General features: G+C 45.3%; 1 protein-coding gene across 9 annotated transcripts in view; it reads right to left on the bottom strand.

Annotated features, from left to right (window-relative positions):
- The window catches only part of TENM4 (teneurin transmembrane protein 4), a 2,454,724-nt gene that overhangs the window by 12,742 nt on the left and 2,429,824 nt on the right, over window positions 1-12,158 (bottom strand). For all 9 annotated transcript variants that reach the window (XM_080687404.1, XM_080687408.1, XM_080687411.1 and 6 more), the window contains 3 exons: window positions 8,209-8,444; window positions 3,953-4,249; window positions 987-2,601 (listed from right to left, as the gene is read on the bottom strand). In XM_080687404.1, the coding sequence (XP_080543530.1) occupies window positions 987-2,601; window positions 3,953-4,249; window positions 8,209-8,444 (2,148 nt within the window). The remainder of the gene's footprint in view (window positions 1-986; window positions 2,602-3,952; window positions 4,250-8,208; window positions 8,445-12,158) is intronic.

Raw genomic sequence — 12,158 nt, 5'->3', positions numbered from 1 at the left:
GACCTATGGGACACTTTATACTCTAGGTGGTTCCACAGTAGTGGAAAGCAAAGTCCACTTTTTAAATCAGAAGGTGGAGGAAAGGGAACCAACGTGAGCTATGCACTGAGCTGGGCAGGTTCTAAAGTGTATTTCATTTTAGCCTTGCAACCATCCTACCAGGGAAGTTTTTTTCTCTCTCCTATTTGTCTGTTTGTTCTTTGCTCCTTTTGTCCCTCTTGCCTACCTTCTTTGGATTGAAAATATTTTAGTCTTCATATATCTCCTCTGTTGACTGATTTGCTATGCCTTTTTTTTTCTTTGTAGTTGCTCTAGGATTTACAATGTGCATATTTAACTTATCCAAGTCATGGTATGTATTCTAACTTCAGTTTACAAATCAGGAATTCGGGAAGTTAAGTAATTTTTATGACTGTAATGGCTTAGACATGTTGGACCCCTTTACCTAGTTCTGTTTGTCTCCAAAGTCTAAATTTTCCATTACTACATCCCAAATAAGAGACTTTTTTTTTTTAAAGCCATACCTTCACCCAACTTCTCAGAGACTCATAGCCAGCTTGGTTTTTGAGTTGGAAACTCCCAAAGTGCATTTTAAGGAATGCATCCAGGGAGATGTTAAGGTTTCATAATGAAAAACAGGGTTTTTTATTGTAAAAAAAAAAGGTTCAAAAAATAATGGCTAAATATGTTAAACGATTCTCTTTACTACAGGACTTCTCAGAGCCTTTCATAAGCTGAAATGTATTATGAAAATTTAAAGAATGGTGGCCTCCCTGTCAAATTGATTTGATGCCAGAAACAGTTTTCCAGAGCATTTTTCTGAACTAGTGTTTCTTCAAATATACTTTGGAAAATGCTGCTCTAAGAAAAAGTCAATGTTTCCCATTACCCCCTGGCAACTTTCTCAAGGATGACTGTCATGTCAATGACCAGACAAGAGGAAGAGATGACAGGCCTCTGCCCTCTGAATGAGCCCCAATCCTCACCTGTCATGAAGCACTTGATGTCCTGAGCGTTGCTGATGGGGTTGTTGTTTTTAAACATATAGAGATTAAAAGGCATGATGTTGCTGCTGCTAAGGTGCTTCCACAGCTCATGGTCTGGGCTAGTCCAGCGACCAGCCAGCACATCATAGTCCCGTCGGCCCATGTGGACGAGCTTGGTGAGTGGATCATAGAGGCCACCATGGTAGCCAATGATGATCTGGAAGTTGGGATTGGTGTCCATGTAGATCTCCCCATAGGCCGTGTACAGGACCTGCTTGATCATCAAGCCTGTTCCGCTGAAGACAGCAAGAGGGGTCCCGATGTTGTCACAAGCTATGTAAAACTCATCGCCACTGCTCAACTCCATGGCAAAGAGGTGCCCTTGCAGGTCGTAGTAGAGGGATGTGATCTCAGAGCTGGAGTGGTTGTAGAGGTGGGTGACTTTGGTGGGGTTGGTCAGATCTGCATAGAAGAACTGCAGGTGGTGGCCCTGGCTGCTCTTGCTAGACACCCGCCGCCCCAGGCCATCGTAGCGGTACCTGACACTCCAGCCACCAGCCCGGTTGTAGGCCTTGGTGAGCAGGCCAGCTGAGTTGTACTCAAAGACATCAGCACCTCGCTGCCTCAGGAAGCCATCCTCGTCCATCTTGTATTGCACATCACCTAGCCTAGTGATGCGGTCGCGGTGGTCGTACCTTAGTGGGGTGAGCCGTGCACTGTTCCCCGGGCTTAGTAAGTGCAGGTTCCCATTGAGGTCATAGCTGTATCTCCAGAGCGGCTTGTCATTGATGGAGACAGTCTGTAGCTGGCCGTCAGCATCATACTCATAGGAATAGCGGGTAGTGTTGGCATAGGGTCCCACCTTCAGCTCCTTCTTCACTACTCGCCCCATGTTATCATATTGGACGGTCATCCAGTACATGAGTGAGCGGAAAATCTCGTATTGCACTTCCTTCATCCGCCCGTATGCATCAAAGTGCTTGGTGTGGGTCATGACCGCTGTGGTGATGATTTGGTTAATATCATAGTAGATGACACCAAACTTCCCGAACTGCTCTGTCTTGCCTGACACATCGTCATAGCGATAAAGATCGATGGGCAGTGGGGTCTCGTTGATCACAGCCTGCATACTGGTCACCCGGAAACTGTTGTCATAGTTGTAGTCAAAACGAGCATTGACCATGCCTTCCTCAGTGAAGCGGAAGATCTGGCGGTCGATCAGGGGCCCAATCTGACGGTAGCGGATGGTGCAGGTGAAGCCCTCGTTCTGTAGGTTGATGGTCTTCAGCATGCCGGCTGTCTCATCATAGGTGAAGCTGACCTTGGTGGTGTCATACAGCATCTCGGCTAGCTTAGACAGCTTGCCATACTTGTATATCACCCTGCGGCCGGTGCCCAAGTAGAAGGTGTGGAGGAGGTGCCCGTCCTCAGTGAAGTCCTGGATGACAAAGGCATTGCTCTCGGGGGGCTGGTAGATGTTCCTGTAGTAGCCCACTGAGCGAATGGTCTCTAATGTCTGCCGGGCCACGTTGGGCATTGTCACCGAGGAGAGGCGGTCGTTCTTGTCAAACTCAAAGATATACTGCCGCTGGCTGTGTAGGAGCAGCACCATGGACTGGAGGGAAAGGAGAACCAAGAGATGAGAGCAGGGTGGTGGGAGGAAGGGGAGGTCTGTGTGCCCAAGGCTTAAGGAAAGCAATGAAAGGCCAAGGAAACTGGTGGATCTCCTAAATTATGCCCAGGCCAGATATTTCCATAAGACACTGCAATGGGGTACAGATATGATCAGATAAGTGTTGTTCTCATCCCTTGGCCTGGCAGGGCCTGGGGCCCCATGAGAAGCCTTGTCAATTTGCCCCTTTGCGTGGTACAAAAATGATGACTTTAGTATGTGATGGGTTGTAACAAAGGTGGGAGCACTGGCCTAAAGTACTCACAGCATCTTCTCTCCTGGCTTCCTTCTGAAATCAATCTTCCTACTCAAACAAGAATTATTTCCCTGAAATACAGTCTGACAATGTCTACTGACTGCTAAACAACTTCTGTTGACTCTCCGTGGCCTACAGGATAAAGACCATGTCTGAAAAAGGCATTTAAGGCCTTGCACATTTGTTTATATAGTAACAGGCCATATGGGAATAGGGAAATCTGGCTTCTAACAACATTCATTGTGTGGCCCTAGCTTTTTCAGTATACTGGATGACCTTCAAGGTCTCTCTTAGCACTACCACAGAACATTGCTCTCAGAGATGCTCACCCAGCACAGAGCAGGGGAGGCTGACCACAGAGTAAGCAGAGCCTGGGCTCTGGAGGGATGACCAGGAGTAGGAAACATAGTAAGAATCTGGGTACCAAGACTGGGCCATGAAGTACAGACTCTATTTCGGGCATAAGTCAGCAGTTTAGCGGGAACTAGGTACCAAAGCTACCATTTTCTCCTCTTTGGAATCAACTTTTGATTTCAGGCCCTTTCTGATTCCTTACCCTTGGGATGAAATGAATCCTGACCTGAAGCAGAAGGGATTTACCAAGGCCACACATACCACTTGAAGCTCAGGATTAAGTATTTCCTGCTTAGGTATTGATCCTTAGGCTTCTGCTTTGTCTTCCGTGATCAGATCACCCCATGTGCCCCAGACCTGGGAGCAGATCTCTGCCTGTTCTGGGACCCTGAATCTTGCTCTGTAAGTCAAGGTAGTATTTGATCCTGTTCCCCGCTCTAGTTTATCACATGCAACTTTTACATTCTCCTGCCCCAGGACCATACCCTCGTCCCCCGCCTGCCACGCCATCACCATGATCCCTCCTGAAGGAAGCCTCTCGGGTCCCCCCGGACCTCTGCTACAGATTTTTCTGAACATTCCCTTTTGGAGACCACAGGAATCAGACCTAACCTATCAAGGTCAGCAGACTGGGCTTGGCCGTCTACTCGGCAAGGTCAGTGATGGAGGGTAACAGACACCTGCCTTTTCTAAGTATGTGTAACTCCATGTCTTTCCATCAGCAAAAATCCTGGACGTGATGCGGCCCGTCTGGTCATATTCCATCCTCTCAGACATGATGCCCCTCTGGATGCCAGCAATGTGGCCCCTCGGGGAGTATGTCACATTGACACCATTGAGCCTGCTGCTGGGTGACCAGAGGCTGGGACGCCCTGCCTGGTCGTACAGGATCCGGAGGGTGAATTTGCGGTGGTCATCATAGATCTTCTCTGTGCGTGTCACCCGGTCAAAGTCCAGAGATAGTAGGTTCCGATTATGAACCTGGAGAAGGGGTAGGAGGAAGGAGAAGGTTAATCTGGATGCTGAGAAGCTCCTGAATAGAGGAGGCAGCACAGGTTGTGGGTGTCAACAAGGGTTGGGGTCCTGGCTCTGTCACTTGTGAGCTCTGTGAAGTTTTCTCATCTATAAAATGGGAATAATGATGCCAATTCCATAGGACTGTTGTGAGGACAAGGACGGTGCAGGTGCTGAGCAAACAGTAGCTGTCACTGAAGATGACTCACATCATTTCTTAACGTGATTCTTCTAATAAGGATGGTAGGCAGATCCTTGACTCCCTCCTAAAAAGGGAGAGGCCCTGTGGGCCCAGCAAATCAATGCCTGACACCATTCATGATGTGCCAGGCATTGTGCTAGTGTTTGACCTGAGAAAACAAAAGCTCAGGGACATAAAGGACATGCTCCAGATCCCGTGGCTGGTATGACTGGGTCTGGGTTTGACTGTCTCCACTGCAATGTGCCCACACATGCTCAGTGGTCCTCTAAGAGTCCTACTCTTACTGGGGCTTTGGACCTCCCTTCCCTTTTGGGATCTCTCCTGCCCTCTCTCACCACAATTAGGCTTCTCGCTCACCCTGGTCAGCTCCCCAGGTTTCTTCTTCTTCTTCCTGGATGCCCTGGAAAGGGGGGGGGGGGGGCTGTGTGGGTTTGAATCTGGGCTGGCTTTGCAGGCTGTGGGCCACTTGAAGATACAGTCCTAGCTTTAGAACGTCTGCTCTTGCCCCCAGCATCAGAAGCTCTTGTGTGATCTCCACTTGGGTCACTAGGTCAGCACCCGATTAGATTTCCTTTCAAAGTCAGAAATACAGGGCTCCCACAGGGAGCAGGATGTCAGGGTTTTTCATATTTTAATGAAGAAATATACCTCCGAGTCCTCTTTCTATATTTGGTACCTGTTACCCCTGAAACACTGCTAGGTACTCTGAAGCTAAAATGTGGATTTCCTGTGATTGGAGTCTGGGTACATTTGGGTACATTGTCTCACTCTTCCATTAGTCACTGGTTAAATTTGACATGCAGTAAGGAAGACCCAAGAAGCAAGCACACATGGTAGGTCACCTGATGCAAAACAGCACATGTGGACTGAGGTAATGAAAGGCCCTCTGGGGCCCCAGGTGGTAAAACAGGGCTCAGGTCTAGGGATTAAGGCCAGGATTCTGGCCTCATCTGTGACCAGCTCTTCTGTATGACCCTGGGCAAGTGTCTTTCCCTCTCTGAGTCTCAATTTCTCCCTCTGTAAAACAAATGACTGTTGAGAGGATTGAAGAAATCTAAGTAAATTACCTAGTGGAGTGCTGGGCACACAGAAGGTACTGAATTAATGATTGCGATTATTTCCACTAAATGACAACAAATGATCAGGGTCAGTCTCAGAAGAAGTAGAGACATGTGTGTCTCTCCCTCCTCCCCAAACAAATTCTAAAGCTTAGGAAATAAGGATTTATAATGATGATGCTGAGACGACTTCAGCTGCGAATGGCCTGGTTATAATAAGGTTGCCTTCCCAGGGGTAATCAAATACAATTGAAGAAACAAAAACAGTGTGGCAGACAATTCCCATGAAAAATATGAGGCATTGGAGACTGAAGCTGTGTGCTTTACCGAGAGCATAAAGGAAGATGCCAGGTCTGCACCACCAACAATGATGGAGTCTTTTTACAGCATCATGTGGAAGGTCCCCTGTGACTCCCCAAGATGCTGCCACCTAGCCAGCTGCCCCCTCACCCTCTGGAGGACCCCTAGTGAAGGGGAGCTATACCTCCATGGCAAAATTAATAAAATTGAATTAAGCAGCTCACTGGGGAACTGCCTAATGCTTCCTGTGCTTGGCAGTGGCGGCAATGAGATTATTTTACATCTTTCTTTATTAAAAAAGTTCCCAGTCGTATAAAAAATGAGCTCCATTATGGAGAGGCGCACCCGGCTAACATTCTAATTCCACGTGCCGCCACTGTGGGTGGCCATTTATATTGGGAGGACGAGGAGATACGGCCACCTCACTGGAGCGCCATTAATCTCAGGCTGGGAGAGGGACGAACTCAAGCCTGGGAAACGTTGGGTCCAGTTCACCTGGAGAAAGGAAATCCTACAAGCACTAATTGCTGCCACTTATGGAGCACCTGGGGTCTCCCAGCGCCTGGTGAGGTCTATATCAAATCTATTATCTGGCTTCTGCAGAAGAATCTCAGGCTCAGAGGAACTGCTCAAGGCTACCCATGGCCCAGGTCAAACTTCCCATTTAGCACACCGCCTCAAATGTTCATGAGGAGCTGCAGGAGAATTTAGACGGGGGCTCAGTGAGGCCACAAAGAACAAAGACAGAGAGGCCTTTCTTAGGGAAGGGGTGGAAGGCTGTTTCCCACATCAGATTGTTGCTAGATTCTTGGATGTTGAGAGAAGACAGGAAGCCTGGCTTTCTGGCTCTAGTGGTGTGATATTGGATAATTCCCTTAATGTTTCTATATCTGTTGTGAGAATTTAGCTATGAGACAGGGTGCCTACTCTCTAGTCCTTACCACGCCCTAGCTATTCGAGTCTGGGAAAATCCCTTTTCTCTCTGGAACTCGGGTGCTTAAATGAACTTTCTTTGCTGAAGGGCACGGGGACAAGACAGGCCCAGCTCCATTGCATGAGGATCCTTCTGCGGTTTTGAGGAGTCAGGAATTTGTGGCTCAGCTCAGCAAGTCTCTACAGAGCACCTGTGGTCCCCGAGGTGCTGTGCTGAGAGCCAGGGCTAGTGACGGGGAATCAACTTCCTTTCTAAAGCGGGAGGGGCTGGGCAATCGGGCGCTGGGGCCCGAAGCCACACTACGGACACATGGTAGTGAGGATGAGGAAGGGCTGGTTCAGGGGAACCCACTCTGCAAAGCACTCTGAGATGCCAGACCACAGATGCCAGCCTGTTTGCGGTGACCTCTACGGTGGGGGTCATTTTGTTCATTTAGAAAGAATAACTGCCTGAAAAAGGGGGAGGATATGGCTTAGGTTCCAAACAGCTAAACGGAATTTTCAGACATAGCAGCAACATAATAACTACACTAGTAATAAGAATAGCACTAACAGCAACAACATGAGCAGGTATGACTAACCACTTATAATGACCAGGCTCTGTATGAGGCACTTCATATGTTTTTTTCTGATCTTTGTAGCAACGTATAAATTTGGTTTTATCTTCTTCATTTTATAGATCGTGAAATCAAGGCTTTAAGAGATAATGGATTTGCCCCACCCAATTCATTCAAGGAATAACAGAAGCTGGAAATCCAACTCAGGCCCGACTAACACCAAAGCCAGTAATCTTGCCACAGGTAACAATTGAAAAGATGGATAAGATCTATTCTTGTTCATCAAATTATGTTGATCATTATATCCCACATATGAGTGAGATCATGTGATATTTATCTTTCTCCGACTGGCTTATTTCGCTTAGCATAACGCTCTCCAGTTCCATCCATGCTGCAGCAAATGGTAAAAGTTCCTTCTTTTTTATAGCGGCATAGTATTCCATTGTGTAGATGTACCACAGTTTTTTAATCCACTCATCTACTGATGGGCAATGGCAGGGGAGGTGGGTGGGAGGCGGCTAGAGAGCAACTGAAGGACTTGTATGCATGCATATTAGTATAACCAATGGACACAGACACTGGGGCGGTGGGGTCTTGCCTAGGGTGGGCATGGCTGGGGGGGAGTCAATCGGGAAAAAGGAGACATATGTAAAACTTTAGACAATAAAAAAAAGAGAAAAGATAGACAAGATGCTTCATACGTGAGTTGCCTGCCTCACTTTCCCCGTTTTGCAGGTGAGGATACTGAGCGCCCAGGAAAACTTTCTACCCCAGCGACAATTTCAAGAATGGAACACAGTTCTCCAGATTCCTTCTCATTCTCCCTCCCAGGACTCGGCCTTCAGAGGCGGAGACCTGCCCGGAGGTCCTGCTCACCCGCAGCCGGCGCCCGAAGACCGTGACCTGGCCCCGCGCCTGCTCCTTGCGCTGCCGCCACTCCACCAGGTTGAGGCCGTTGTCGATGGGCAGCGTGACGTTCCTCTTACCCACGGTGGGGTTGACAGTGCCCGCCAGCAGGTGGGGCTCAGTCTGCAGTGCCACCTCCATGCCATTGGCCAGCAGCAGCCGCAGGGAACCATCTGCCCCGATGTAGTAGCTGTTCCGGACCTGGTCTGTGCGAGAGGAGAGGGACAGAATGCTCAGGAGGGAGGAGGACCGAGGGAGGCAGGGGTGTGGTTTTAAAATGTGTTTATTTTTCTGACTACAGAAACAAAACACTATCATTGAAGAAAACGAGGAAAATATATGGACATCAGCCACAATCTCAATACTCCCCAACCCCCTCCCCCCAAAAGCCATTGTAAATATGATGGTATTGTCCTAGATTGTTAGGGTATTTCCTAATATAGTCAGAGTATAAAATATGGCTTATAGTTTTTCCCTGATGATTGTATTATATTGTTGGATATTTTTCATGAAAGATTTTACTAATGAATGAGCAGTATTCTGTTGTATGAAAATAATTTATTTAACCAAGCTTCAAATAGATTTCTAATTATCGCCAGTTTTCACAACTACATGTAACACTGCAAATAAATATATTTTAAACATTAAGCTAAGTGAAGGGAGTCAGACACAAAAGGCCTTGTATCGTGAATCCATTTATGTGAAATGTCCAGGACAGGCCAATTCATAGAGTGAGAAAGCAGATTAGTGAGGGGAAGGGGGAATGGACAGTGACTGCTAATGGGTAAGGGTTTCTTTTTGGGAGTGATAAAACTTTTCTAGAATTAGATAACAGTAATAGTTGCATATTATGTATATATACTAAAAACAACTGAACTAACTGCACACTTTCAAAGAGTGAATTTTATGGTATTTGAATTTTACCTCAATCAAAGGAATATATTTTTTGATAAGTCAATGTATTCACTTTGGGTTATTTAATCAAAACAGATTCCTAAAGCCCTGACCAGTTTGGCTCAGTGGATAGAATATCGGCCTGTGGACTGAAGGGTCCCAGGTTCGATTCCGGTCAAGGGCATGTACCTTGGTTGTGGGCACATCCCCAGTAGGGGGTGTTCAGGAGGCAGCTGATCGATGTTTCTCTCTCATCAATGTTTCTAACTCTCTATCCCTCTCCCTTCCTCTCTGTAAAAAAATCAATAAAATATATTAAAAAAACAAAACAGATTCCTAAAAATATTAGTAGAGTGAAGGGTGAACATTTTTAAGGCTCTTGATATATACTAGGGTAACAGTGTTCTTTATAACAAGGTGAAAAATAACTCCAAAACTTAAATCACTGACAGAATGCCAAATATATTTGTGATTTAAAACATATATATGATTTAAAACATATGTTTAAATAAAAACATATATATGTGTATATATGTTTTAAACTATTGTCATATATATACATTACAGATGGTCCCTGACTCACAATGGTTCTACTTATGATTTTTCAGCTTTATGATGGTGTGAAAGCAATATTCACAACAAACTACATGAGATATTAAATACTTTATAATAAAATAAGGCTTTGTGTTTGATGATTTTGCCCAACTATAGGCTAATGTACGTGTTCTCAGTACATTTAAAGTAGGCCAGGCTAAGCTTTGGTGTTTGGTAGGTTAGGCGTACTAAATGAATTTTCGACCTAGGATATGATATTTTCAACTTACAATGGGTTTATTGGGCTGCAACCCCATCATAAGTCATGGAGCAGCAATATATATATATATATATATATATATATATATATATATATATATACACACACACACACACACACACACACACACACACACACGTACTGAGTGGCCAGATTATTATAATCTCTGAATGCATAATAATCTGGCCACTCAGTGTATATCCTATATAATAAAGGCTAATATGCAAATTGTCCCCTCAACCAGGAGTTCGACCAGCAGGCAGGCCACCCAACTGCCCATGTCCCTTCCCCCTGGCCAGGCTGGCTGGACCCCACTTATGCACGAATTCATGCACCGGGCCTGTAATTAATATATATATATATATATATATATATATATATATATATATACACACACACACATATACACACACACACACACACACACACACACACACGGTGTGGCCAGATTATTATGTGTTCAGAGATCATAATAATCTGGCCACTCAGTATATATATATATATATATATATATATACACACACACACACACACACATATATATATATAATTTAAAAATTAAAAAATAGATATGATTTTGAAGTTTTATATTTGGTTAAAACATTTTAATTCAGATCTGTAGCTAGAAGGTGCTTCTGGAGAAAAAAGTCAATTTCAGTTGTGAAATGCACACGGAATTTTCTTCTAAAAGTGGAAATCACATCTCTGACCTTATACTGCACTCTCCTGCCTTTTGTCCCTTCTCTGCCTTTGCCTCTGTCTGCACTGCCCTCTCTTCAATAAGTGGCAGCCTAAGTCCTTCCTTAGAGGCTCTGCTGCACTGTGCTCTCTTCTCAGAAGCTTCCCCTGTATCTCTGGTTAGAATGAATGCCTCCCCCATATACCCCTTCTCTCCTCTATGTGCTTCATTGGTGCTCTTGGTGAGGGATGTAGGGTTCGTCCACCTGTTAATTACCCAATTCTCAAATACCTCAGTGCCTATGGTAAGAGGCACTGCTGCACTGAGATTAAGAGCAAGGGTTTTGGAGTCAGGCTACCTGAGTTCAAGTCCCAGCTCTGCCACTCTCCTGCTGTAAGACCAGGGGCTCATTCCTTAGCCTCTCATGCCCTTGTTTCTTCGGTACACTGGGGCAGTAACTGTACTCTTACCTCACAGGATCAAATGAGATGAGTACTTGGTGTATAGTGGGTATTAGGTAAACTGTGGCTATTACTTGTTTTATATGCCTGGCACTGTGCTGGTCACTGCCATACAGCTAGCCATCTCCATCTCCACTACCCCATTTCACACACTTGTTAGAGTGAACTTCTCCAGTATGACCATGGTCCTTTATTTGGAAAAAGGGAGATATTAGTAATAACTACTTCATCTGGTTGTTGTAAGGATTAAATAGGACTATGAATGTAAAACATTAAAAAATATAGTTCATACCAAGAAGTGCTACAAAATGTTAGTTATCACTATTATTTTTATTGCACGTGCTTAGTAAACATTTGCTGGACTGAAATAGATATATTCCGGGCTCTGACAAGCAATAAGGATGTTGTTTTTGTAGGAAACCCTCACTGAATCTTCCCTGCTAGTATCAAATGGGCCCCTCTCCCTCCCCTGTTTCCTCCTCTCTCCATTTTCTCTCTCACACACAGAATTCTAAAATCTGCCTCAAACTCGCTATGCATTATTCACCGACAATCTGTATTTTACTTCCTTTGAACAGTGAAAAAGCCTGTGTCAATTTATCTTTTAAAACTGCTTCCTCCTGAATCCACATATGTCCATTAATGGTGACTGTGGGTGGAACAGCATCTGCAGAGCCCCATCTCAATGATCCCCATTTAATGTGAGCAGTGACTTCCCAAGGCTGCTGCTCATTAGCAGCTCCTTCCTGTTTCTGCCCAGTGTTCAGACATGAGATGAAACCGAAAGCGCTTTTTATAAAGGCTACTGAGGCGGCTGCAGAACTAAGCATCTGGGCCTGGTATGAATGAAGGAAGGGGAGCTTGGCAGAGGTACCAAAGAGGAAAAACAGGCAACACGTGTCCTGGGGTCCAATATGTACTTTTCCTTTACACATTGCACTGTTTCTGAAATGGCAATGTGTCTTAAGTTCTTGTGGGTCTCCTTCCAGCCCCATCCCCCAACCTGAAAAGTTGTTATTAAATTGATGGTACCTTTTAAAACCTTTTTGATGGCACTTTTGAATTAAAAAAA

This window comes from Plecotus auritus, assembly GCF_963455305.1.
Source record: "Plecotus auritus genome assembly, chromosome: 9".
Lineage (NCBI taxonomy): Eukaryota > Metazoa > Chordata > Mammalia > Chiroptera > Vespertilionidae > Plecotus > Plecotus auritus.
The sequence above is the reverse complement of the archived record's forward strand: the minus strand, read 5'-3'. Positions and strand labels throughout refer to the sequence as shown.